General features: G+C 58.6%; 1 protein-coding gene across 1 annotated transcript; it reads left to right on the top strand.

Moving 5' to 3' along the window:
- Window positions 1-8: 8 nt before the first annotated feature.
- On the top strand, window positions 9-27,761 carry DCTN2 (dynactin subunit 2). The gene is made up of 14 exons (XM_078849607.1): window positions 9-120; window positions 2,654-2,722; window positions 20,837-20,933; window positions 21,235-21,296; window positions 22,606-22,704; window positions 23,102-23,262; window positions 24,064-24,217; window positions 25,129-25,194; window positions 25,327-25,365; window positions 25,865-25,942; window positions 26,443-26,514; window positions 26,997-27,099; window positions 27,211-27,302; window positions 27,433-27,761. The coding sequence occupies exons 1-14, from the start codon at window positions 85-87 to the stop codon at window positions 27,517-27,519; spliced, it is 1,215 nt and encodes a 404-aa protein (XP_078705733.1). The 5' UTR covers window positions 9-84; the 3' UTR covers window positions 27,520-27,761.
- Window positions 27,762-27,995: the final 234 nt, after the last annotated feature.

Here is a 27,995-nt window from a genome sequence, read left to right as displayed (position 1 = left end):
CTGACGCTCTCGCGAGATTGGCGGCTCCTCCCTGAGTTCTGGCCCCGGCGACTCCCGTTCAGGCCCCGACCCGGCCCCGCCGCCATGGCCGAGCCCAAGTACGCGGAGCTGCCCGGCATCGTGAGTGCGGGGGGGGGGGTCACTCAGGGGGGCTGCGGGGGTAACTGGGGGGTGGGGGTGATTGGGGGGGCTGGGGAGGTGAGGGTGGGGTAACTGGGGGTGAGGGGGGTGATTGGGGGCTGGGGGGGCAAGGGGGTAACTGGGGGGGTGGGGTGGTTGGGGAAGTGAGGGTGGGGTAACTGGGGGATGGGGGGGCTGTGGGGGTAACTGGGGGGGTGGGGGCTGGGGAGGTTAGGGTGGGGTAACTGGAGGGGTGGGTGAGGGGGGCTGGGGGTGAGGGGGATGATTGGGGCCTGGGGGGGCAAGGGGGTAACTGGGGGGGTGGGGTGGTTGGGGAAGTGAGGGTGGGGTAACTGGGGGATGGGGGGGCTGTGGGGGTAACTGGGGGGGTGGGGGCTGGGGAGGTTAGGGTGGGGTAACTGGAGGGGTGGGTGAGGGGGGCTGGGGGTGAGGGGGATGATTGGGGCCTGGGGGGGCAAGGGGGTAACTGGGGGGGTGGGGTGGTTGGGGAAGTGAGGGTGGGGTAACTGGGGGATGGGGGGGCTGTGGGGGTAACTGGGGGGGTGGGGGCTGGGGAGGTTAGGGTGGGGTAACTGGAGGGGTGGGTGAGGGGGGCTGGGGGTGAGGGGGATGATTGGGGCCTGGGGGGGCAAGGGGGTAACTGGGGGGGTGGGGTGGTTGGGGAAGTGAGGGTGGGGTAACTGGGGGATGGGGGGGCTGTGGGGGTAACTGGGGGGTGGGGGCTGGGGAGGTTAGGGTGGGGTAACTGGAGGGGTGGGTGAGGGGGATGATTGGGGGCTGGGGGGGTAACTGGGGGGAAGGGGAGGTTGGGGGGGCTATGGGGGGAGGGGTCACTTCTGTCCCTGGAGCCCCCTGTGTTGTTGGGTTCTCCTCGCCGCCCCCCCCCCCCGGGATCGGGGCGGGATTCCCGAATGGGGCGTTGCGGTTTGATGCAAGTGAGGGGGTGAAGTCCCAGCCCAGCTCCCCCCAGGGCGATGCTGGCCTGGGCGCTGCTCTGTCTCATTCTCACGGGGCCCAGCACTTCCCCTGGCACCTGATTTCCCAGCCCCCCCGCGCCAGGCTCTGGGGCTTCCCACCGTTCTCCTGGGAGCTGGTTTCCTGGGTTTCCCTTCCCACCCCCCCGAAATGCCGGCGCTCGCGGTTCCTGCTCTGGCGTTTCGGCGAGTCCTTTGTACGAGGTAAATGGACCCTGAGCAGCTGCAGCGGGTTCCACCTCTTGTCAGGGAGGCGGGGTGGACACACGGCTAGAACACTGGACTAGGACCCAGGAGACTTGGGCTCTGTTCCTGGCTCTGCCCCTGGCCTGCTGAGTGTCCCTTGGGCAAATCGCTTTCCCCTCTGTGCCTTAGTTTCCCCATCTGTACAATGGGGACAGCGACCTGGCCCTCCTTTGCAAAGTGCTTTGAGGTTTCTGGATGAAAAGCACTGGATGACCGCTAGGGACTGCTGTCTGCAGAGACACGTACAGAACTGCTGGCGTTGCTTAGTCTAGCTCTGGGGTGATGTTGTCATGTGGTGTGGAAAATAGGAATCTGTTTCTAAGATGTTTGTCATGCAAATCTGCATGTCCTTGTTATAGGGTTACGTGCCCTCTAACTAAGGCCTGATGGGGATGTGTCTGTCATTTGGGTTAGCCCAAACTTCAGAACGTGCACAGATTAATGATTGGCTGTGCCAGGCACCAGCTGGCACAGTTGAGGTCTTTCCCCAAAATGTTAGGAACTGTTTCCCTTTGTGAAGGAAGCAACGTACTTCCTGGATGTTCAATACCCCCACAACCCACCTTTTAAGATCCATGGGTCCTACACGTGCCCATCACAACGTGTGCTGTTCCTTGCCCAGTGCACTAAATGCCCCTCTGTGGGTGAAACGACACAATCACTATGCTCTCGAATGAACTCGCCCAGAAAAATGATGAAAGACTCACCCGTGGGTGAACACTTTTCCCCAAAGCGATCACTCCATATCTGACTTCTCAGGCCTCGTCCTTGAAGGAAACTTGCACAGCATCTGCAAATGAAGAGCCTGGAGCTCAAATTCATAACTTTGCTAGACACTAAAAATCATGAACTTAATAGAGACACTGGATCTATGGCTTATTACAACAGTCTATAACCCACTAGCCTCCCCCCCCCCCCGGATTTTTCTATTTCTATGCGGTCTTAACTGGCCACTTCACCTTGAATGGTCCCTTGAAATATGTGTTAACAGCTTGTGCTAAACAAGCTGTTCCACCTTGTATTTAGCTGTGACTCTCACTACGTTTCCCAGACCTGAAGAAGAGCTCTGTGTAAGCTCAGAAGCTTCTCTCTCTCACCAACAGATGTTGGTCCAATACAAGAGATTACCTCACCCGCCTTGTCTCTCTAATATACTTCCTGGAAGCAGACGTGTTCTCTGTGCACCTGGCAGTGGGAGGCGGGCACTCACTTTGGATGCTATTCTTCGCAATAAGAGATGCGTCTGCCCAGAACTGCCAGCTGTCCTCACTATAACGCATTTGTGCTTCTAGGCCAGGAACGAGCCAGATGTTTACGAGACTAGCGATCTCCCAGAAGACGACCAGGCGGAGTTTGATGCGGTAAGGTTGTGTGGAATGCAACAGCTTTCTGACTAGCGTTGTGGTTAGAGGACAGTGATAAGTGGGTGTGCCAATCCCAAATCATTTCCAAAGCTGCTTTTGCCCAAATGACTTGCATAACTGTACCGTATTGGGCGTAAACTCCAGCAGATCTGGGTAGCAGAAAGCTTCATAAAATGGTACTGTTTTCAGAATAGTTCCTAGCAAGGAAGGTGCGACAGCCCTCTTCTAGAAATGCTGCCCCCATAAACATCTGTCAAATTCTATTCCTGGCCTTTTCATCATCCCAAAGGAGAAGTTGTGTAAGGCTTTGGGGAAGGAAATCTCTGAAGAGGCCCTTTGCTTTTTTTCATCACTTTCTTCTGAACTGAAATTGGGTCTAGTGGCAACTGGAGAGATTATCTGCTTTAAATACAGTTGAGCTTGGTAGTCAGAAAGGGACTGTTCTCCCTTTGGTGTGAGGTGCTCACCACGTTTGTTTGCTTAAATGCAAGATAGTGGGGTAGGAGTGGTTTAAAATCAGATGACCTCTTGGCATTTTATTTTCAAACTACAAATATATATTTGGGGCATCCTGGAACTCTGTTCTATTAAATATGCCATTGGGCATTCCTTGCCAGGCACAACACCGAAGACATATGGCTTTTCTTGTAGCTATTGAAGCAAATTCGGTTCCTGTACATTTCAGCAGTCTGGCTCTGGCTCTATGCCCTAGGGGGTTGGGCAAAAAATCAAACCAAAACCCCACTGTTGCTAACACTGAGGAAGTCTCAGTGTAGGCCAGGCTTCTGTGACTGCTGACACTTTAAACACCTTCTTGTCTAACTGCCCAGCGCCAGGGCTAAGCAACATGGTATTAAACGGGGAGGCAGGCTCCTGGCGTTGCTTCCTCGAATGGAAAATGTTTCCCAAAAGCCCTGGTGTAGATGCGGCTTTGAGGATGAGAAATGACAGCTGGCCAAACCCTGTCCAGATTAGAATGAGTCCTCTTTCTGCTAGGAGAGCAGCTCTGACACGGCCAACCTGTTTTTCAGTGATGCCTCATGCAGCTGTGGCCCCCTCTCCTGGGCCCAAGGAAATCCACACCTTGGATTTGTAGCCTGCATGAGGCTACCCAGGGGAAAAGGCCGACGCCGACTGAAAGTGTCCATTAAACTCTCAGTGTTTGTGTCTTGCACCTAGTTTGGCCAGAGCAAATTGTAAAAGCAAACGGGGAGCGCAGGGTCTGTTTATCCTTCTGCGGGAGCCATGCTCAGCAGGGGAATTGCAGAGCCTCATGGTGCGTTTTCGGGGGTGGGGATTTGTGGAATAAAACGCTCAGAAAGTGCAGGCTGCAGGCACTGAGGGAACAATAAAACCCTCAGGGTTTTGTCCTGCAGGATGTAAAGCATCTCAAAATAGCAGCAGGAATGGGAGTGCCCTGGAGACAGTCTCATTAACTGGACATGGTTGGTGCTGGGGTTGCAGGCTGAGCTTCTGTGCACCACTTTGAAATTCTACTCCCATCATGCTGGCTGCTTGCCAGGAACAGCTTCCCTTGCCCCAGCTGTGTGCTGAAGGTGAGGAAAGGAGCAGTGAAAGCCAGGGCTGAGTGGTGGCTTTGCCTTTGTCATCCCTGCTGCGGTGACAAGTGCTCAGATCAACGCTCAGGTACAGTGGGGTGGGGCAGATCCACCCTGTTGGAAATGAGAGGCTGGGGGCAGGCTGGGATGTGGGGGCAGGTCTCTGGGCCTCAGTTTTCCCAGCTGTAAAATGGAAATGATCCTTTCCCACCGCCCAGGGTAATGTTTACAAAATGTTTTGCAATCCTCTGGAGATAGGCGCCTTCCAAAGCGCACTTGCTAGCTGGAGAGAGAATGGGTGAATTTCCCTGGCTGAGCAAGGACTAATATCATGTGGGTAATTTATCGTGACATATCGCCAGCTGGGAGTTCAATGTTCTTTTTAGTGCTTTGCCCTGCTTTCAAAGTCCTTTTCCTCCCAAGTCTCAGGCCTCTGGGTCGGAAGCCTTTAGCAGGGCATGGTTTAGTCAAGGAGTAGCCGCCATGGCATGGCCTAAGGGTTGTGGCATCTTGTTGTGGCCCGGAGCTGTCACATGTCGGGTCTGGCGCACGAACAAGCGTGAGAAGGATTACGGTCTCTAGCATTTGGAATCTTGCTGGCGTTTCTGGTGCAAATGACTAGACCAGGAACTGGGAGAACATCGCCTGCCTTTGATTGAAAACGAGTTGAAAAGCAGCAACCCAAGTTGGAGTCACTTCTGCAACAAATCTGGAAAGTAGGTCAGGACTTGCGGGAGACGTGGGTCTTTCCGCTTGAATCAGCGTCAAGGGTTTGGCTGATTCACAGGAGCAGGCAGAAGGGGCGTTAAAAGAATGTCCTCCGAAGTGGGAGTGGGAACTGGGCGGCCGCGTTCGGTAGCACCCACAAGGAAGCTAGCGGGTTCCCTTCTCTGAGCTCTTGTGGCCTACCTGAGGGTCTAACGTAAGCGGGAAAGTGGAGCCGCGAGGACAAGGCTGGCTTTCAGATACGTGGTACCGGTGGGAAACGAAAGAGTGTGCGCATCTTAGCACGTGTGTGCACGCACACGCTCCATCAGCCTCCTGCGTAACGAACTGCTTCCCTCATCCAGTCAGAGCTGTAGCTTTCGCAGTTCATCGTGTTCCCCACGGTGCCCTTCCCACTTCCTCCAGCTCGTTCTTGGATCTCTGCAATGAAGTGATCCCGCTTAGGAGTCGATTGCCTCTTTGCTCTGACATAGCACAAAGGCTTCCCCCTTCCTTCTGTTCAGGGCTGTCCTACCATCTTCTTGGGCTGCGACTCATTCCCCTTCGATCACGTACACTGAACGCAGGTGCTGTTGGACCCCACAGCAAAGCCTTTAGACTCTCAGTCAGATGCCCCTCTTGCTTAGCCCGACTGTTTGCTACTCTGTTGTGCTGGGATTTCCTTGAGCCCTGGGGTCTGTGTGGCTTTCGGGGGCAGCGCTGAAGAAGCCCTGTCTGTGTGCGTGCCAGGTTACATGGCAGTCAGGTGAATGGGAGCTGTGGGTGCCCAGAAAGGTGTCCCCTCGTTGATTTTGTTGCTTGCCTTTGGTGAGAGCGTTTGAGTCACTTGGGCTTTCTCTGGTCAGCGTGTTCTGCAGTGAGGCTCCAGATGGCAATGCCATTGCAGGGTGGCTGGGAGCTGGCTTGGCTTGGCACACTCAGTTATCGTTAGCCTACCTGCGTGGTGCGGTGTCCAGCGGTGTGGTACCAGGGTCTGTGTTTGTGTGTGGAGCTCTGGATTGCTGCTAGCATGTTAGCTGTTTGAGTTGGCGCATTCAGGAGGCCAGGGTCAATGATGGTGTAAACTCACCACGGTACTGGAGGCTGGTCAGAAACCAGGCGAGTGAAATACCGAGCAGGCCCCGACACTGCTCTGTACCCGATGTGCGGGGCAGGCAATTCCTTGGCAATCCATGACTGTCCAGCTGCCCCGGACCTGTCACACGATCCTACTAGAGAGCAGGATTTCACCAAAAGAAACGGCCCGCTTCTCCCAGGTTCCCTCTGCCGTGCTGTGTGCCAAGCTGGAGCAGAAGGGCACGGTTCAGATGCTGGCCCATGTGTGATGGCTGTTTTCCCAGGCCTGCTGCTTCGCACCCGGGCACATCCCCGTTGTAAAGCACTCCACAGAGCTCTGCTGTTTTCTCTGAATTGGAAACTTCCACATAAAAGCACAGCGGTTTTGTGCCTTCTCTCGCCCCGCCTGGGTCACTGCCTTGCTGTCGAGGCCTTCAGAAGCTGGGACTGAGACCATGCCCCATTGGGTGTCCCCACCTCTCTTTAATGGCCTCCTGCCTATAGCCAATTTGCCTGCATACTAACGAGGTCTCCCGTAGCCTGCCCTATGGGGGCTAAAGCTGAGCCTGTGCCCAGCCCCACGTCCCGTTCCAGGTAAGCCGTGGGAGATGCTAGTCTGCCCTGAGAGCTGGGTCATTGTCACGCTGAGCCTCACTGGCCTAGAGGCAGCTACGCACAGGGACTGGTTGTGCCAATAACATAGGAATAATCTGACTCTGGACCCAACCCTTGCACTGTAGAATAGAGACCTGACTTGTAAATTACACACTGTTATTAAAACAACACAAGCTCAGATGTTTCTGCCCAAACCCAGGGCTAGTGGCTTGTTTTTACCCTGAAGAGGACCGTTTTTATATTCGTTTCTATGTAGCTTTTAATTGGCTTATGAAATTCATTTTCCTGGCAGCATAATCTGATCCAGCCTCCATGTATTACACCTGCTGCAGCGGGGATAGTTCGGTTTTTAATTGCTAACCCTAATGTACTTTTCTCCAAGATGATCCTTCCCAGAACAAGCTACGGGCCTTTTGCTGGCTTCGCCGCTGGCAAGGTTTGGTGGTTTGCCGTGGGACCGGAACAATCTTGTGAAGCTTGGCCGTGGTGCTGGCTCGTCATTTTACATCTCTCTAGTGCAGACTGTGAAGTGCTACCACTCACAGATCTCTCCAGTTATACAGCGGGCAATAAGGATCCCCACGAACAACTCATCCATCCTGAACAAACCTAAACACAGAACCTAAAACAAAACTAGCTCCACTGACCAGAGGAGCAAATTCTGCCCTGGGTTAAAGCCCCGTGTTCAGTCTCATTGACGCCAGTGGGGTTGCGCGGATGTAACTGGGGGCAGAATTGGAACCAAATGCTGCTCTTGCCCGTGTGCCGAGAGACTGCCTGAAGCGTGGGGCTTCCTTGCACTGGTGCTCTGTGCTCCAGGCTCTTCCTGGCTGCAGGAGTTAAGTCCCCAGCCACCACAGGCAAGACATGCTTGACTCTGAAGCGTTTGGGCTGCTTTTATCCTTAGGAGCAGGTGCATGTTCTTCTGAGCTCCAGACTTGCTGTTACAGCCCAGAGGTTTTAGAGCACTGATACCTTGTTCACGTTCTTTTGTCTCACCTTACCCATTTTGAGCCCCGCATGCATGTTACCCAGAGTGCTGCAGAGCTGGTCTCTTGGTAAATAGATCTTCCCAGGATGGTTCTAGCTACCTCTGGACCTGAAAACTGCAACGATATTGCTGAGAAGAGCAAGATCTAGATCTTGGGTCGGTGGAATTGTATTTCTGCCAGCCCTTGAAACCAATTTCAGCCCCATGTTCTAAATGATATTCCGAGCCTGAGCAGCATGTGCGGACATGAGACACCTCTTTCTCCCTATGAATCCAGGGCCATCGACAGGATTAACTTTGCAGTATCTAATGCAGCAACACATGCTGGCATGCTCTACGGTGTTTTTATTATTATTCTCTGCTCAAAGGCCTTAAAAGAGAGACTAGATTTAAAAACAACAATCCGTGTTTAACTCAATTTAAAATGAATTGCCCCAGGTTGAATTGCCACAGACAGTGTCTGAATTGGGGACTTTCGGCTAGCTTAGGTTTTTTTCCTCCCGTGCCAGCAACAATGAATGCAAACAGCAGCCTCTGCCCAAGCTAATTGGTAGCAGCTGCTGTGAGCTCTGTGTGCCCGGAATGGCACCCTGGCCTGCCTGCTTCAGAGAAACCAGCCGCAGCCTTGCTTCTCTGGGCGTGTGCGGGGCTTCTGCGACTGGCGTCTTCTAATGGCAACATGAATTAATTATGCTGAAGAATTTCCAGTTGCCTCCCTAGCTAGTGCACTTCGGGTATTGCAGTGAGTGCTCTTCGAGCGCAGACCATAGGGTGGGGCTGCCACGCCTGCGCTCTCCCTGCAGCTCCTCAGACAACCCCTCCCGTTTTGGGGTACCAGCTAATACTGCTTTATTGTGTTGATTTACTGTTGCGCAGTTGAACTTACCTGAGTTTTCCTAATGCTCTTCCCCCCCTGCCTTTTCACTACCTTGCCTGGATTCTAGTTTGCACAAGTAAGACTATTACAACGCTTCTCTTTTGCATGCTTTGGAATTTGATTTTGCATGCCGATAAATCTGCACCATGCTTTGTTGTGAATGTAGCGAAGAGTTTTAAATCCCAGTAATTAGCCTCCCCCCGCCCTGCAACTTGTTGAACTCATGGGGGGCCTGATTTCAAGATGATTGTTGGCTGAATCAAGGTATGGGTTTGAAATTGGTGTGTGGCCCAGGGCAGTGTTCTCTCTCCCCGCACTAAGGCATGTAGCCAGAGCAGAGGAAAACAAGGGATTGGACGTTGGTTTTAGTAGGAGGAAGGTTTGGTTAGCAGGGATTCGTCGCTGGGAGTGGGAAGAACAAAAGAGGTGCCTAAATCCAGGCTAATGCGTCCAAACGGTGCACTGCTGAGGGCTCTGCTGTCTGCTTGGCAGGTGCCCCAGGGTAACTGGCATGAAATGGAGCAGACTCACTGTCCTGCTCTAATTAATACAAAGGGGTGTGCAGGTCCCAGAATGCAATGCAGCCTTTCAAAGATGGCACCCAGCCAAAACTTTAGCCCAGGTCCCCCTCCATCTCCTGCCATGGATACTGCAGCCTCCTCTTCTCGGACACCTGCACCCTCCCAGAATGCTTCTCCTCCCGACTGTCACAGAGTCCCTGGGGGATGCTCTGGAACTGCTCCCCATGAAGCCAGTCAGGACTCTGGGGAAGTCTCCTTTCTGTGAGCAGCCTGTCTTCAGGACACACAGCTCACACAGCTTCCACCTTCCTGGGTCTGATCTCGGAGCATTCAGCATCCTCTGCCCCTCCGTGCGCTTCCCACAGCCAGTCCGCCCAGGCGGGCCTCCTGGGGAAGCCAGAGGGTCCTGCACCCCAACTTCGCAGTCAGACGGGACTCTCAGCCAGCCAGTAAAACAGAGGTTTATTAAACAACAGGAACATGGTCTAAAACAGAGCTTGTAGGCGCAGAGAACGGGACCCCTCAGCTGGGTCCATTTTGGGGGGCAGTGAGCCAGACAACCCCGTCTGCCCTTCACTCCATGTCCCAGCCAGCCCCAAACTGAAACTCCCTCCAGCCTAACTTTTTTGATTAACTCCTAACTTTTTTGATTAAATCACTTTCACACCCTTCAGTTGCAGTAAACTGCTTGCAAAGACTCCATGAGGATTCCTTTCCCTAGGGCTTTTCTATGCAACAATTCACCCCTCACTGAAATTCTGCTCTTACCCTCTTTACCTAGGGCTTGCTCTAGAGGAACACTTTCCTGAGCAACAACAGACTCTTTCTGGGTCTCCCTTACATCCAGAATTACCTCTGGCCCATCTGGCGGATTCCTACACAATCCCCTTTCAGGGAAACTTACAGACTTCTTAGATAAAAGGTCAGAAGCCTTCTCCTTCCCTTTGCCACACACAAGTTCAGGAATCTTTTCCTTCTTGCTACAGGTTTCCACACCCTCAGTCGGTAACACAATCACATAACCTTCATGCTCTCCTTGTGCCCTGGCTAGGATCTCACCCTGATTGGACAGAGTTGCGACACCCTTTCCCAACCACACAATAGCAACAGGCAAAATACAAGCACCAGAATTGTCTGGTCTCTGGGATTTTACATAGACACTAACTGGATGCGACCTAGTTACAGGGCCATTCTCCCGAGCAGACACAAACTTAGGACCCTTCCCTTCCTGGGCTTCAGCTGAATCCAGAACAAACTCTGAGACAACTGCACTGTTCTCAAGCATCAGAGTCTAAAAGGCCCCTTCTGTCTGCTCCACAGACAAAGAAAAGCCGGACACACTTTCTCCTTTCCCAGACCCACAGCTTGGGATCTCATTCCCCTTGTCCCAGCACACAGGGCTGGTCACAGACAACTGCTTGGAGACCAGGGTAGCTCCCTCCATAGGCAAGTCAATACCCCTGACAGACACAGGTACGTTTCCTTCCCTGTCACACTTCTCCACCCAGCTAACAGGTAAGGTCCAGGGACACTCATCTTCCACTCTCCTCGCCTTCCCACCCTGCTGACTAGACACAGCCGTCAGCTCACAAGGCTGCCTAGGCTCATCCAAACTTTCCTTACCAAGCACCTTGCCACTCCCCACAGATCCCCTGCCCTGCCTGTGTCTCCCCCCACTCAGCTGGGGTCTCAGCTCCCACTATGCTCAGCGCTGCCCTTGCTGTCCCAGAGGGGGTAGGCAGCGAGCTCGCTGCTTTCCTCACTGCAACAGAGCCAGCGTGAGCCCCCATCTCCGGTGTGCAAGGAGCATCTCCGGTGGGGAGCATCTCTCTGACCCACCCAGACCCAGGGATCTGCTTACAGGCAGGCAGGTATCCTGAGCCTAGCCACTCCTTCCTTCCTTCCTTCTTCTTCTCCCCCCGCCCCGCCAGCCAGGTCATCTGCATTTTCACTGACCATTTCCCTCTCCACCGATTGGTTCTCTGGATTCAAATTCAAACTCTCAGCCGTTACAGGAGCAAGGCCTGGATCCTGTCCCAAAGAGACACAGTCACCCCACAACAGGGTCTCGCAGCTGGTGTCCTGGAGAACCCCAATGACCAGCCAGCCCCACCCCTCCTGGGTCTGCACAGGGATCTGGGCCATAGGTAGGGTGAGGGGCGTCGTCCCTGGGACCCTCACCCAGCCCCTCAGCATCTGAGGCTGCACCACCCAGGGCCTGACAACAGTTCTCTCTGTCCTAGGATCTCGCCACCCCAGGAATGTCTCCCCATTGACCATCACCTTCTGTTCCCACTGGGGGTCCGAGGGGCCCGACCCCAGGGAACTCCACACAGACATATAGGTTGGGACCAGGAGTGGGAGCCTGTCCACCTCCCCACCCATCGGGCTGACGGAGTCTGTGGCCTTGGGACCCAGCAAGGGCGCTAGACACCGGGGCTTTTCCGCAGGGTCCCCCTCGTTCAAATCGCCAGCCTGCTCAAAGGCAGTGAGGTGGCATCCACATCCCCCCTCCTTAACCAGGGGCAGCAATTTAGTCTCGAGGTTCCCTGCGGAACTGGCCCCCCGGGGTCTATCCCCACTCACCCCTGAGGGGTCCCCTAGGCCTCTCCGCTCCCCCATCACCAGTTCATGCTGCTGCTGCTTCTGCAGCTCTTTCTCGGGCTCTCGCTGTCTCTCACAGTCGTCTGGCTCTCTCGGACTCAGCTCCAATCCCGTCCGTCTCGGATCCCCTGATGGGGAACCCGATCGTGAAGACCCTCGTCTGGTCGGGGACAGGAGTCTTGGGGATGCCTGGCTCCCACTCCAGCTGCTCCCTGATCCTGCTCTAGCCCCATTTGGGGTCAGGAATCTGCTCCTTAGGGCGGTCATCCTCCTCCAGCTGCATGATTAACTGTGCTTTGGTGAACTTTCCAATGCTCAACCCTCTCTTTCTGCATAGAATTACAATGTCCTTAAGGAGACGGTGACAGGCCACCACTCCGCTCCTCCCAAGTTGTTGTGGACTCACAGGCCTGTGTGCTCTCAGCTCCCCACGGTTTCCAGGGAGAACCCCTCGTGTGCCAGCCCTTCTCAAGGTCACCACCTCTTTGCCAGGGTCGAGCGGCAGACTCCTCCACCCCTGGGACCGCTCGCTGCAATCCCCAGGGGAACCCTGTTACTGCAAAAGTCCTTCTCTCTGGTCACACACTCCCAGGGGTTAACCGCCCCCTGAAACCGTCTCTCTCTGAATCTTCAGCAGCACGCCTGGTCCCCGTCAATCCCCCTTCGTTTTACTGATCCCTGGTCACTTACTGCAGGAAGTGCCATCCGCGGGGTGCAGTACATCCCACCTTTGCCACCAGTTGTCACAGAGTCCCTGGGCGATGCTCTGGAACTGCTCCCCATGAAGCCAGGCAGGACTCTGGGGGAGTCACCTTTCTGTGAGCAGCCTGTCTGCAGGACACACAGCTCACCCGGCTCCACCTTCCTGGGTCTGACCCCAGAGCCTTCAGCATCCTCTGCCCCTCCGTGCGCTTCCCCCAGCGAGTCTGCTCAGGTGGGGCTCCTGGGGAAGCCAGAGGGTCCTGCCCCCCAACTTCGCAGTCAGATGTGACTCTCAGCCAGCCAGTAAAACAGAGGTTTATTAAACAACAGGAACATGGTCTAAAACAGAATTTGTAGGCGCAGAGAACGGGACCCCTCAGCTGGGTCCATTTTGGGGGGCAGTGAGCCAGACAACCCCGTCTGCCCTTCACTCCATGTCCCAGCCAGCCCCAAACTGAAACTCCCTCCAGCCCCCCCTCCTCTGGGCTTTGTCCCTTTCCCGGGCCAGGAGGGCACCTGATTCCTTTGTTCTCCAACCCTTTAGCTCTCACCTTGCAGGGGGGAAGGGCCAGGCCATCAGTTGCCAGGAAACAGGGTGTTGGCCATTCTCTGTGTCCAGACCCCTGCACACACCTGCCCTCTAGGGCTCTGCAATGATCATACACCTTTATCCTACCACCTAGAGACTTAAGAACTGCATAGGGGAAACTGAGGCACCCCCACACTATTCAGAGGAACCATTAAGAACAGTCCCACTTCGTCACACTGACCATGCAAACTATCCATCTTCCTTGCCTGGGGATCGGGCCATGTGCCCCCCTCCCCCGAGATTTCCCACTGGCCCACCCTTCAATTCAGCGAGTTCAAGCTTCTCAGCACTAAACGCCCTGGATTGTCTCCCCGCCCTCACTTATCTGGTCTCCTCCTGCTTCCCTCCTGGCTACCCTGCCAAAGTGCCCTCTCCTCGTTTAAACCCCTCTGCTGCCATACTGCGTCCCTGAACGCACGCTGGCCGGGCGCTAGCCTTCACCCCGTAGCCCCGATGGCTGTGTGCTAGCCCTCTCCACATGATCCCAACAGCCGACGGCTGCTGTCCCCGGCCAGCCGCTAGCCCGCGCTGGGTCAGCCTATGGCTGCTGTTCATGGCTTTCCTCATCCTACCCCCTCGGTTGGTAAGATGCTTGGGGCTTGGCTCACAGCTGTCTGTGTCGGGAGGCAGCCGGGCATTGTTATGACGACACAACCAGGCTGCTTGGGTCAAGCTGTAACGTGGCGTGCTGGGACCTGGAGCCTGCTTCACTGTTCAAGGCGAAGGCTGTTGTCTGGCAACACGGTGATAGAGAACAAAAAACCCCCTAGAAATCCCGTCTTCTGGTGAAACAAATCAGACTGAGGCCTACTTAACAATTCTTCTGCTCTCCGGGCACTGCTGTGGGGAGCCCAGGGTGACAGCTGGGGCAGGACACAGGGTCTGTCCTCAATTTGTAATCCTTGAAAGTGGCCCGCTGGGGTCTGTGACAGCCCCATCTTGGGGGTGGTTCTTGCTGAGCGAAAAGGACCACCCTGTGTTTCTTTCTGAGGGGCCTGCGTTACGATCAGAATGAACCGTCAATCCGGCGGTTTAATGACATCCAGCGAAGGGATTAGTGTAACTTCTAGCCTGTGAAATGAGCAGTGCTAGACCCTGTGTATCTCAACACGCCCTGTCTGGACACCCCAATCTATGGGGAATCATCTGAATGATTGAGGTGCGGTATGGGGCCTGCTTTCATGGGTAGCGCTTTCCAATCCGTTGATTGCTCTGTTTTAATGGCGATTGTCTTTCCTGGTGAGTAAGTTCCAGCCCAGCTGCAGGCTGGGTGGCCGGTGCTGGAGGGACGCTCTGGAGGTAAAAAGCAAACGCATCCTTTTGGACTAGCTTTTGCTTTCATTTTCACCCAGGAGCAATCTCGTCCCGAGGAGGAGAAATGGAGCTCTTAATCCCTTCCTCCCCCGAGAAATGGCTCGCGGTCCTTCGCTCCCTGCGGCCTTTCCCGCACCGCCACTGGGGTGGCTCCCGGCCTTTGTCTAGAAGTGGCTGGTGTTTCTCCATGTCATCTCCACGATCCCGTGAGCCTGTGTTGCTCTGGCCTCAGGAAGAAGGTGCTGAAGCGTTAGGCAGGCGACAGGCACAAAGCGCACCAGCGTTTGGCTGTAGGTGCCGCAGAGCTGGGCGGTCCCTGGAATTGACAGGCTACTCTTACTCCCCAAGTATCCGTGTGCACAGCCCCACACACGCACCGGCAGGGTGTCTCCTCTCCTGAGGAGTCTGCACGGATTTTGTTGTTCCAGTGGATCTTTACAACTAAAACCCCTCGGCCCCACCCCCAAACCCCGTCCAGACGGTAGCCACTGATTCTGGGAGACAGTCTGGTCTGCTGGTTAGAACAGCTGGGCCCGGGTGCTGGGTTCTGTTCACAGCTCTCAGACTGTGAGATTGTAGGCAACTCGGCGCCCCTCTTCACACCTCCCTCCATTATCCCCACGGGACAGTCCTCTGCCATAACACGGCCCGAGAGCCTCCGCTGGCAAGTCTCGGGGGGGTCGGGTCTTGTGTCCATTACACCTGAGCTCGGCAGTTGCTGGCGTGTTACCTCTGGGGAGGGCTTGGGGGCGACGGCCTGAGGGGAAGGTGCACAGGTCGGGGGTGGGCCAAAACACCCTGCAAAAGGTGCCTCGGGGGCACCTCTGATTAGCTTGCTGGAAGCTGGAGCCTTTGTTCCCGGTTCCTCAGTGGACGGGGTCTCAGCGTGGTCCCCACCCTGCAAAGGGCCCCAGATGCCAGGCGGAACGACCCTATTTTAAGCCATGGCTGAGTGCTGATGATCTCTGAGGGCATCAAATGGGCCCTCTGACTTCCCCCTCGCTTTGGTTTGGGCGAGCAGCCGCTGCCCTCCTGGGCGCTCAGGGCTCGGATCCAGGGTGGCCTCGGGCTCCTCGCTCGACTCCCTTGTCTGTGTGAAGAAGCAACCCCAGCTGTGAGTGCAGCTAAGCGAACCGAAGCTCCCGTCGCATGGCTGCCTGCAGTGTGTGGACCAGCAATGTCGCTTTGTCCTTCCAGGTGGCCAAGGCAGGCAGGTGTCAGTTCAGATGTTTCCCTCTCTGCCCCACACCCCAGTGTTTCAGGATGGGGCCCCAGCTTCCGCTCCCCAATCCGATTGCAGGTGGGGTGCTTTCCTGCTCCCCTGAGGAGGCCTTGGGATACTGGCTAGTCTGAGCCCTTTCCCCTCCTCTCTTGTGGATGCAGTCGTCCACCTGTACATGGGGAGACCTCTGAGCGTGCAGCATCGCTGTGACCCAGCAGTAACCGGCTGGGCCGGGGCTCCGACAATCCAGCTCCCCTGGCCCCTGGGCTTGGGGCCTGAAGCGGCTCCTGAGGCTGGCACATCTGCTGTGGGCCGTGGGGACGTTTCTTTAGCATCTGGCTCAAAGTCCAAAGGAGGAGCCTTTAAGCCCGAACCGTTGGAGGCTCTTAGCTGAGTGCTAGGGGACATCTGGCCCCACGCCGCGGGGCTTTCATCTTCCGCAGACGGCCGCTGGCTCCACTCCAGGCTTTGGCTCTCTCCCGTTCTCTGATGTCGTGTTTCCAGGATGTTCTCACGAGCTGGGGACTCTTCTGGGGGGTTGGAAGCCTCTGCAGGTCCAACCCCCCCGGGTGTCCTCTTCATCTTTTCCGTAGACCTGCTCTTACCTAGTCAGCGGGCACTGGATATGCGTGAAGGGTGCCGGGCTGGGGGATGACAGAGTTGCCCACCCCCTGGGGAAGGCAGGTGGTGAGGGTGCTGGAAACCCCTGGCGTGAAACCCCTCCCCAGGGTGAAGCAGTGACTCTTGGCAGTCCAGGGGCTAGGCGATTCTGGGTCCTGTCTCGTGCTGTGCTCCAGTCCCAGTGGCTTGTAGCACAGCTAATGCCTAGCCCCCTCGACCATCCGCAGGCAAGCCGGCTGGCGGAACTAGCAGCCAGAAGAAGCCACCTCTTTAGGGGCCAGGCGAATGCACCCCCCTTTTGCTCTCCCCCCAGGCGGGCTTGATTCAGGTGCAACGCTTGGCGTTCACCGAGGCCCCATCTTGGTTTTCACCCAGCGGCCCGGCTGGTTGGCTGAGGTGGAAGTCGGTTTGGCTTACGGTCACTCGGTGGAGGATTAGGCAGGGCTCGAACCCGGGTCTGTTGTGACTTCCAGACTACACCCAGCCTCCTGCTGCCCTGGGTGAACAGCCACCTGGAGAGCAGCAGAAACGGCTGAAAGCAGAGGCTGAACCTGGCCGCCGGCTGTGGTGTGAGGGTGCAGAGATGCTGGGCCCTGGGCACCAACACCCAGCAGCTCCCTGCCTGGCTTTCTTGGGGCTGGCGGGAGAGTGTTCTCCAGGCCGCAGCTTCAGAAACGGCCTCCTAGAGATGATGGCGGGTGGCGAGGCGGAGAATTTCCTTGTTGCCCAATTCCCTTTGCTATTAATGGCTTTGAAAATTTCAGCCTAGCTGCCCACCTAGGCAGAGGGGCTGCTGCGGAAAGCACCTCTCTGCCATGTTCTTGCACCCGGGCGTCTGCCTTCGATGGCGTCCCCTCCACCGCGATCCATTCAGCTAAAGTGGGTATTTGTCTGTTATTCCCTGAGCTGGGAGGGGAGAGAGCTGTTTCTGTGCGACCTTTCCACAGCTCCCCCTTTAAAACGCTCCTTCCCCTCCCGCTGCTGCCATTGCAGCTCAGGGATCTAAGCCCCCGGGCCGTGCACATGCCAGCCCGGGAATGGCCAGCAGTTCAGAAGCCTAAAGAGCAGCTAAGTTCACGGGGGGGGGCCACAGCGGGAGACGATGGAGCCCCTGGGCGCGCTCGGGTTAGCTCTGCCCAACGGGTCTAGCTGGAGTGACTAACACACGGGTGCCGCTGGCTGAATCCTGCTGCTCCACGTTCGTCCTCGCCGAAGCTCCGCATAACCCTGTATCTCCTCGGAAAGGGCAAGGGGTGGTAGCAGGGTAGCCCCCTGCCCTAGGACGGCTGCTAGCTTGGCGAGATGGGGGGGTTCCGCGTGGGGTGACTGTGTAAACTGTTGTGTAGTGCATGTGACAACCTTCTAATACGATTTTTGTCTTTTTCTCTCCTCCCCCCCCCCCCCGCCCTCCTAACTTTTCTTTGACTTTCTCACCTCTGGGAAAACGCAAGGAGCTGGTAAGGAGCTTGCCCTCTCGTCTGCTTGAATGTTCTGCTGAGCTAGCAGCTGCTCTAACCTTTTGTCTTTACCGGCCCTCGAAAGAGGCTTCCCTCGGGCACCAGAGTAAAACTAGATTCTGCTCCCCCACACACACACCCCGCTTGCTGAAAGGGTGTCCCGTAGCCAGTCTGTTCTGATCACTTCTGACCACTGGGCAGATTATTCCCCAGCCCTAGACCAGCGGCTCCCAGACACTCACAGTTCATGCTCTACCTTCAGAAATTGCTCTGGAGTAAATCGATGGCCCGTCAAGCTCCCGTGCGGCCTGCCGTTTGGGAGCCCCTGTCCTGGGCGGCACCAAAGCTCCGAGTCGCCGTTGTTAATATCAAAGGGCTGAATCCTGGGGCTGTTGCACCGGCAGGAGCAGTGTGACCCCGGCCACCTCCTGCGTTAGGCCTCGGGTCAGTAAAGTCGTTACTGGCACCTGCCCGAGCAGTAAGCGCAAGGTCTCCTTTCCCCGAAATTCCAGACGCGCCCCAGACGTTCGTCACGGCCTGGCGTGCTGGGGGCAGAGCTGATCCGGTGGCTGCATTTTGTAACGGCCTTTAAAATAGAGCAAACCCGGATTCTACATCCCGCGTTCCAGGACAGGGGCTGGTGGAGCTGTGAGGAGCGTCCCTTTCATTTTAATGGCTGCAAGTCGGGTCCAGTGGGTGAATCCATCTTGAGGGACTGAACATTAGAGTAGCCCCTTGACTCCCCAGCATGGCCTGAGCCCCCTTTGGGCTAGGACAGAGGGGTGGCCCCTGCCCCAGAGAGCCTCATGATGCTCAGTAGCAGACTTTTCCAATATTAGTAACGTGGCTGGTTAAAAAGGTGTCAGTTTTAAAGCCTTCAGCCCGCAGGACGTAAGCGAACGCCTCAAACTGGAAAGCTCCCGCCTCACGTGAAAACCACCCGGTGTTGCCCTTGAATGGCGAGATTCAGCCCGGCGAGATTTGCCGTGGCTGAGCTAGAAATGCCCTAAAACCAGTCGGCGCCCTGGCAGATTCTGACCGTCAGCGGGCAAGCGTGGAGGGACAGTTCCCCGGCGGGGCCGGTTTGGGTTTTTGACCTACTTCGGTGGTCCCGGCTGCCTCGTTAGACCCTTTGTTTAAATGTCAGGGGTTTTTGAAAAGCTGGTTCGTTACTGTGGAGTGCAGAGCAGGACAGGATGGGCAGGGTCCCAGGACGCAGGCCCCTGACCAGGCAGCCCCAGGCGAGAGATAAAGACAAAAGGTTTCTCTTTAACTGTGGCTAACCTGCCTTTGGTGTTCTCCAAGCACTAACCCCCTCTGCGCGGGAGAGGCTCCGCTCTGGGCCCGATCCTCTGAAGCAGCCTGCTGACTAACTTGCCCTCTGAGCGCTGAGCAAACCCAGTTCAGCAGCCCCCAGCCTCCGCCCAATCCCTCCACCAACACGCAGGAGGCCTGCGTCAGAGCCCAGGCCAGCACCGGAGGGGTAGGTTCCTGTGCCTGAATCTGGTCTCCCCTCCCTGGGGCCTGCCCCTCTGGGTTGAAGCTGAGCTGCTCCGTCTCCCAACCCCTGGAGAGCTCCAGGCTCCGGGGCTGCCCCTTTCCACTAGCCAGGTGAGGCAGGCCGATTGCCAGAGAGGGGCTCGTTCCCAGTGCGGAAGTCAGACTCTCATCATCCCAGGGCCGTCCCCCCACGGGCCATTAGGTGCGAGCCGAGGGCTGGGCTCCGTGCGCCGAGATCGAGTCCTGCTGGTGGGGCGTTGCCAGCCTGAGAGTTTGCTGGGGATTCCCTCCCGATGGGCCGCGGGGGCAGCCCTCTCTGTGCAGCTCGGCGTGCCCCAGGCTGTTTCCTTCGCCCTGCCCAGCTCAGCTTGGCCTGGGAGTCTCCAGACCGGGGCTGCTCGGGGTCGAGCCCTCTGGGGACGGAGCCCCGGCTCTTCTCCCTTGTTTTCACGGCTTCAGGGCGATCTAGCCACCTGTTCAAACTGAGCCGACCTCCTGTTGCCTGTACAGGCCCAGGGTCGGCAGCTGGGCATGGAGAGGAGGATCCCACCCGAAAATTCCTTGCAACTGGGTCCGCTCCCCCTGCGGCCACAGGTCTCCACGCAGGGCCTGGTACCGGTGGCTGGGTGCTGCAGCCCCCCAGCGCTGGGGGCAGCGATGTGAAGCGGCTCCGATTGCTCTCTCCAGTGAGCTCTGAGAAGTACCAGCCTGGGAGAATTGTGCAAGGACCCCTAGTGAGAGAGAGGGCAAGATGGGCTGGGGTGAGTGACCCCTGCTGGCAGAGGTGTTGCCAGGTCGCACAGGGGCTGCAGCCCAAGAGGCTCCTCTAGCCCTCGGGGGGGGCACGTCTCGTAAGGAACCGCTCTGCAGGTCTTTGATACCGAGAGCCAGTCACGCCACCCCAGGGTGGCCTGTTAATCCATGGCCACGTCCCGCTGCTCGGAAATCCAGCGGGGCGTCTGCTGCTGCCTTGACCGTCTGCATCTCCTCTTCATTGCACCACGGTTTGCTGGTGGGTGGGGGGTTGAGTGAGTGTTTGCGGCCTGGCCGCTCTGCTCCCTCTCTGCTGGGAGAAGATGCGGTTTGTTGGGAGCCCCTGGGTCCCAGCACAGCGTCTTTGCAGATAAAACCCGCCCTGAGTCTCCTGTCGCTCAGAACGGCCAATCTGCAGAAACCGATATTGATTTCCACGTCAGCATTTACAAAAGAACTGGCCCTGCAAGCCCACGCCCCGTGGGGCCGCCCCCTGCGGTCCTCTCGCGGCCTAGGGCTCCTGGCGAGGCTCCACAGGACTGGCTGGTGCTAACGAGACCCAAGGCGTGTGTTAATATTATACTGTAGCTATCCCCCCCAGCAGGGATATCAGAGCACCCCTTTATCTGCAGGGACGTTGGGATAGCCCCCGGAAGCTTGGGCCAGAGGCAGGGCCTGAGCTAAAGGCTTTGAAGCTGTGGGCATTGAGCAGACCTGGCTGGTTTGCATTTCTGTCACCAGGGGCTATTTAAAGGGAGCCCAGCAGGGCATCCGGCTCCGGTGACCCGGCCAAGTTATTAACATCTGGTGGACTCTGCTACTCGGCAACTTCCCCCGTGGTGAGGTCAGGGCAACCGTGCACCTCCTGCAGTGCTAAGGGACCGTCAGAGGATGGGGGGGAGGGAGGGGGGGTCCTTAGGGAAGTGCTCTCAGCTGTTTGAGGGGGGGTGTTGGGGCGGGGCTGGGTGGCCCCTGGGGTTTCTAACGCTGGCCTGTCTGTGCAGGAGGAGCTGACGAGCACCAGCGTGGAGCACATCATCGTCAATCCCAATGCGGCCTACGACAAGTTTAAGGACAAGCAAGTGGGCACCAAAGGGCTCGGTAAGGCTGGCATGTGGGGGAAACGCAATCCGGGGCTTGGCCCGTATCCTACATCGCTTGGGAATGTGGGGGGGGGTGGGGAGAGGCAGCAGCCAGAGCGACTGTCCGGCAGCAGAAATGAACCAGGGACGTCCCTGTTGAGTCCTTTGATTGGTTTATTGGGGGGGCACCTGTCCTGGTCCCCGCGGAGAGCCAGGGAGCACTGAGCATGCACAATGGGGGAGCCTCGCAGTGGGGCGCGTGCCAGCGTGGGTCGGTTTAAAGCCCCCAGAGCAAACTCCTCTCTCCTGTTGCTGTGCAGACTTCTCTGACCGGATCAGCAAAGCCAAGCGGACTGGCTACGAGTCGGGGGAGTTTGAGATTGTAAGTAACCGGTCTGGTTCTGTTGCCGTACGGCCTTGAGGGGAGGAGGGCACTGGGCACGCTCAGTAGAGATAAGAGCTGAAATCGGGCACGTTCCTCCTCCCATGCCTCCCTCAAAGGGCAGTTAAACCATCCCTTGAGCCCAAGGGTCCTGGAGGCCAAGCTGGGCTCCATCACCCCCCAAGAGAGGGGTCTCGCCACTCCCTCCCCTTCCTGGCGGCCTGGGCAGGGACCAGAATCCAGGACCTTCGGGGCCCAAAGCAAATGTGACGGGCTAATGAACCTGCCCACGTGTAGCTGGTTTCTCGAAGGCTTTGCCGGTGCTTTGTCGTTGGCCTAGGGTGGAAGGAAATGCCCCTCCCTTGGAATAAAACCCAGCTGTAGTGAACCCTCTGGCTCCCCTCCCTCTGCCTGAGCAAGTGTCGCCCACTGGGGAGCACGCTCGGAGAGGGGCTGCTAGTCACAGTCCCTCCCGGGAGCCCGAGGAGGCGGTGGCATGGCCACCCTGGGCGAAGACTCTCCGGTGCTGGGCAGCGTGTCAGGGCCCCTCGCGGCATTAGAGGGGCTGCTGGTGGATAGCGTGTCGCCCCCAGGAGGAGCCTTCGTGTGAATTTGGCGTTTCTGCAAGAGATGGTGCCCACTAGGGCAGGCCAGGGCCACGCAGGCCTTGTGCTCTGCCAGGGCATCGCAGGCCTGGGGACTGCCGCATCCCCTGGCACGAGAAGCAGACCCGACAGGAAGGGCAGACTGCGGTGCTTTGATCTGGACAGCCGGCCCGTGAGGACTAGGCTGCGGTGGGTTCCCCTGCACCTCCCTGTGTCGAACGCTACCCATCCCGGAACTGGGTAGGGAGAGGCAAGGTGGAAAGGTCCCTGCTAACAGAGTAAAACCAAAGCACTGGCCGGAGATCGGCTGGCCTCCCCCGAGGGCAAGAAGGGGAAGGGACAAAGCCCCAGTGACGCCAGCTGGATTCCAGACTAGAAACAAAGCAATTTCCACAGAGCCGGCAGCCCCGCCAGCCACATGCTGACGGGCGGCAGCCCCCCGAGGAATGCCGAGCATGCCAGCCTCATGGCTTTGCCAGGCTCACTCAGCTTCGGCTGGGCCATTTCAGGTCCTCCTCGGCTCTGAGGCTGGGTTTCCCATCAGCTTCCAGAAGAGAGGCACCCAAAACCCAGCCCGCTATGCCCAGGCCCCCAGAGAGATACAGAGGGAGCCCAGTGCAGAAGCTGAGTTGCAGGGTTAGAATTCGTTGAAGCAGAGCCCCGAGCGGCGGGGCCGTGCAACCTAAACCTCTCTGTGTCATTAGCTAGGGGACGGCACTGGTGTGAAAGAGACGCCCCGGCAGAAGTACCAGCGGCTGCTCCATGAGGTTCACGAGCTGAGCACAGAGGTGGAGAAGATACAGGTAGGAGCCACCTTGGGTGGCGTGCATCGCCCTGTCGGGTGAGACGTCCGGGCTGTCGGCTTTCCCTCTCGTGCACCGTCGCCCTCCGGTCTGGTGGGAGGCAGTGGGGTCTAGTGGGCAGAGCACTGGACTGGGACTCAGAAAACCTGGTTTCTGAGCCCAGCTCTGCCCCTGACCTTGGCCTAGTCACCGCACCCCCGTGCCTCAGTTTCCCCATGTCAAACAGGGAGCCCTTTGAGATCTACAGCTAGATACGATTGCTCCCCTCCCGTGCCGCTGGCTGGGAGCAGACTCGTCGGGGGCTGGATTGTGGGAAGCTTTAGCTGGGAGGCGGCGGGTCCCCGTGACCGCAGAGCCCCGCGCCCCGGCTGTAACATGGCAGTGTCTCCCTCTGCAGAGCTCCGCGAAGGAGTCGGCGGCAGAGGAGAAGCTGAGCCCCGTGGTGCTCGCCAAGCAGGTCGTGGCCCTGAAGCAGCAGCTTGTCTCCACGCACCTGGAGAAGCTCTTGGGGCCGGACGCAGCCATCAACCTGACTGACCCCGACGGAGCCCTCGCCAAGTGAGCTCCGGGGTCTGCTGCTTCCCCGACCCAAGTGTCCCTCAGTGCCCCAGCGAGGGAGCGATTGGAGCTTGGACGTCCCCACCCCGGGGCTCGACCCCCCCTTGTGGCGGCTTCTCACCATAAACCGGGCCCAAATCCCTGCTCTGCCCCGCTCTGGCGAGTGCCCAAGGCCGTATTGTGCCTGCAACGTGGGGGTGGCGGGTGGGAGACTTCAGCCCCAGCACCTCCTGCTGGAAAGGGCCCAGCGAGACCTGCTGACCCCTGGGCAGGCGTGCGGGGCTGGGGCTGAGAGGGAGCATCCTCTCCCGACCTCGGTGACGCCGATCGGAATTGCCCCTAGCCCCGCAGTGCTGCAGTCTCACGGGGCTGTGGTGCGTTTATTCCTGGGCAGACCCTGCCCACGTCCGGTCGCTGACGCTGGCAGATCCCTGAACGGACATGGCAGCTCTGGCTCAGCTGCAGGCCCGCCTTTGCCCTCTCTCTTACCCGGTGGAGGTTCTGGCGTCTTGGCTGTTCACCGTGGTGGGGACGGGGAAGGAATAAAACCGAGGCCGATGGATGAGGTATTGAACCCACTGGGCTGTCCCGCCTGTAGCTGCCTCGGAGAGCCCCAGGGGTGGTTGCGGGCATCACTGCAGCCTGGCCCATTTGTTGCTGTGGCCACGAGGCTGGCATCTCCCGGTTCCCAGAGCCACATTCCCCATTAAGCCCTCCAGGGACCAGCAGGGCCGTTACCTCCCAGCTGGCGACCGCCACTCGCACTCCCTGGAAACCAGCCGGGTCTCTTCTCTTTACCAGGCGCCTGCTCGTTCAGCTGGAAGCAGTGAAGAGTGCCAGGGGCACCCCCGGGGCAGGGAGGAGCCCGTCGAAGGCCCCTGCGCCCGCGGGGAATATGGTGACCTACGAGCTGCACTCAAGACCCGAACAAGACAAATTCTCTCAGGCTGCAAAGGTGAGTCTGGGGCAGGTCAGGGTTTGGAGCTGTCTGCCAGGAAGCAGTGACCATGTGATGGCAGAACTGCGGGCAGGGCTGGGCACCAGGAACTCCTGGGATCTACCCTTGGCTCTGGCCTGGATGCTTTAGCTCTTGCATCACTTAGCTGGTGTGCCTCAGTTTCCCCATCTAATGCTTCTTTACCTGCCCCCTGGGGGAGGGGGGTGTTAGTATTTGAAAATACCAGCCAAGTTTTCATTTGAAAATCTGTTCCTGAGCCCATAGTAACATCACCTGGAAGATCTGTGGATAGGGCCCCTCTGTTCTGTGTCAGGGCAGAGCGGGGGCCATGCGCAGATGGTGCATTATTTCTTGCCTGGTCTTTGGGGCTGGAAACCAGCTGGCTCCCTTGCCCGGCTTCCCGTGGGGGCCTGCTGGGTCACTCTGCCATCCCCCTGCACTGGGGGGGCTTCGGCAGGCCAGGAGATTCAGAATCTGTGACTAAGGGTCTGGGGGCAGCTCGGAGGTGACGGCTGGGGAGACGGCAACGGGCTCCCAACCGAGGGACGGGCTTCTTGCTCTGGGGCGCCGCAGCCTAGCCCAGGAGCGAGCGGCACCCAGCGACTCTGCTGAACTGTGCTGGCAGCTGGATCGCACCCCCCGGCGGAGCCTGGGGCCCTCATGTAAACCCAGGCAGGTGCTGGGCACGAGCAGCTGGCACCTCTCGCTGCTCGGCCGGCTGGCGTGGAGCTCTGAGTGGCTGCCTGCCCGGGCTTTCTGGGCAGCGACGGAGCCCTGCAGTGAGGCGCTGTTCCAGCACCATGTGCCCTGGCTAGGAGCTGGGCACCTGCAGAGCCCATGGTGCCAGCCTTGCGGGTTGGAGAAGCAGGGCCTGCTGGGGGGATCGCTGACCTCTCCCGTTGATCTAGATAGCGGAGCTGGAGAAGCGGCTGAGCGAGCTGGAAGCCACGGTGTGTTGCGAGCAGGACAGCCAGGTGAGCGCCCCTGCAGGGGGATCAGGCTGGGGCGGATGGACCTAGCTGGCTTTCTCCCCCCCCCCCACACGCCCAGCCCGGGCTGCTCTGAAATCCCGGATCCACACGCTTGCGTTCTTTCTTTCTCCCTAGAATCCCCTGGCGGTTGGGCTGCAAGGAGCCAGCCTTATGGTAAGCCTAAGTGCTGGGGCGCGCCATGGGGAAGGGGATTTGTAACGGCCTAGCTGGGGGCCTGTGCGAGCTGAGGTCCCTTCCTGGGCTGGAGGCAGCGTTTCCGGGATTGGTCTGGGGTGTGCGATGATGCAGCCTGCCAGGGTGACATCTGGCTTCCCCTGTTCTCAAGTGGGGCTCAGCTGCAGTGGGACAGCTGGGCCCGAGCCCAGCCCCACGAGGACACTGGTGTCCAGCCGTGCGGCCCCAGCGAGCTGACGCTGGCTGTTCTCGGGCTGGGTCCCTGGGGCTGCTCAGTGCAGCCCTGGCCGAGGCTGGGTGGGGTTCTGCTGGGCACGGCGGCGTCCCCTCCTGTTGACGGCAGGGTCTGCCGCAGGAAGGCTCTGCCGGCCAGAGCCCTCACGGGGCCCAGGCGCGCGGTGAAGCTCTGGAGAGATCTCGGCTGGCCGCTGCCCGGGGTCGGCATTTGCTTCTTTCACCCCGTTCCTCCCTCCCGCAGGACACTGTGGAGATCCTGCAGGCCAAAGTCAGCACCTTGGACGTTGCTGTTCTGGACCAGGTGGAGGCGAGGCTGCAGGTGAGCAGCTGAGGGGGGAGGACAAGCTGAAATCCCCCCCACTGCAGGCCCCACCTGGGTGGCTCTGGCTCCCTGGGCTCCCATGGGCGCCCTGCGTGCTGAGCCCCCCTCCCAGCTGGGGTGCACTGAAACCGGAACGAGCCCGGTGGGATCTGCCCTGCTGGTAGAATCCTGCACCCTGGGGCTGGGAAGGACCCAGCTGTCTCGTGGGGCCAGATGTGCTGGGTGTCCGCAGAGGGTGCACCTGGCAGATGTTCCCCCACCCCGGTTCCGGGGGTCCAGGGCAGCCCCTTGCCCCAGGGTTGTCTGAGCCTGGCCCCAGCAGGAGGCGGTGCATGGCGTGGAAATGGCACAGAGGGGCCGAGGGACCCACCTGGCCCCTGGTGAATTGGTACCATCCTGGCTTCTGGCCCAGACATGGGCAGGGCTGCGTTGCCAGCTAGTGGGCGGGCAGGGGACACCCACAGCTCTAGGATCTCACGTCTCCTTTCCGCCCCCAGAGTGTCCTGGGGAAGGTGAATGAAATTGCCAAGCACAAGGTGGCCGTGGAGGATGCAGACACCCAGAGCAAGGTCAGGTCCCAGCTGCCCCACGCTGCACCCACACCCCTCCTAGGGCCCCCCGGCCCGAGCCCCTGAACCCATCTACGGCAGAGTGCCCCCTGGCATCTCGAGCCGCCCCTGAACCCATCTACAGCAGAGTGCCAGCTGGCATCTCGAGCCGCCCCTGAACCCATCTACAGCAGAGTGCCGGCTGGCATCTCGAGCCACCCCTGAACCCATCTACAGCAGAGTGCCGGCTGGCATCTCCCGCTGCCCCTGAACCCATCTATGGCAGAGTGCCCCCTGGCATCTCGAGCCGCCCTGCTTTCCAGCAGACCGGCCCCTCGATTGGATACGCCTTGAGCAGCAGCACCAGCAGAGTGGGACAAGGGTGCCCCAGGCTCTGGCGATGCCTGGTACGTTGGGCTGCCCGTGAGCTTGGCAGGGCAGGCCTCGGAGCCGCCCCCTCCTCTGCCTGGCACTAACCCCCCTCTCCCCTCGGGTGCCACCAGGTGCATCAGCTCTATGAGGTCGTGCAGCGCTGGAGCCCCATGGCCACCACCCTGCCTGCACTGGTGCAGAGACTGGCCACCGTCAAGCAGCTGCACGAGCAAGGTGAGGGGCAGGGGCGGGTACAGGCTCTGTGCCCAGCTTGATGGGTGCCTAGGGGCCTGTCTGCCCCAGGTGGGCTCTGAGCTGCTGGGTATTCGCTCTTGTCCCTTCCAGCCATGCAGTTTGGGCAGCTCCTGACGCACCTGGACACCACCCAGCAGCTGATCGTCCACTCCCTGAAGGACAATGCCACGTTGCTGACCCAGGTGGGCCCGGGTGGGGATCCTGGCAACTCCCCCTTCCCCCTGTCCTGGGAGTGAGTGAACCCCAGCGGCTCCCTCCCACGGACCGGGTCCCAACGCCCCCCACCCCAGCTATCCGCTCTCTGTCCCGCAGGTCCAGCAGACCATGAAGGAGAACCTGGTGGCCGTGGAGGAGAACTTCGCCAGCATGGATGCACGGGTGAAGCAGCTCTCCCAGTGAGCCCTGCAGCCCCCTCCCACCCAGCTGCTGCGGGGGGCGGGAAGAGCTCACCAGACCCTCCGCATTACTTGTAGCGTGTCTCCTGGCCCCTGCCCTAATGACCCAGGGTGGGGACAGAGCCCAGGGCCTGGGTGCTGGCTAGGGGAGGAAGGAACACCCCCCTCGGCTCCCCAGGGGGTGGGGCTCGCGCTCATCAACCTGTAAAATTATTTACTATTAAACACTGTCTGCTTGCAAGCCTGGCACGGTGCCCTGCTGCTTCTTGGGGGGGCCGCGCCAAGGGGGGAGCTCACGGCACTCGCCACACACAGCAGGCTTTTAAATACACATTTTAATAATTGATACAAAACACCCCAAAATCCCCGCGGAAGAGCCAGCGGCCCTCGGCCCCCAGCTGTTAAATTAAGTGGCTCTCATAGAAAAGCTACAAATCCCCAGGGGAAGGCTCCAGATTTTTACACGACCCCTGAAGGGAG

Source organism: Lepidochelys kempii, chromosome 20 (genome assembly GCF_965140285.1).
Source record: "Lepidochelys kempii isolate rLepKem1 chromosome 20, rLepKem1.hap1, whole genome shotgun sequence".
Classification (NCBI taxonomy): Eukaryota; Metazoa; Chordata; order Testudines; family Cheloniidae; genus Lepidochelys; species Lepidochelys kempii.
Note: the sequence above shows the minus strand (reverse complement) of the source record. Positions and strands in the feature narration are given on the sequence as shown.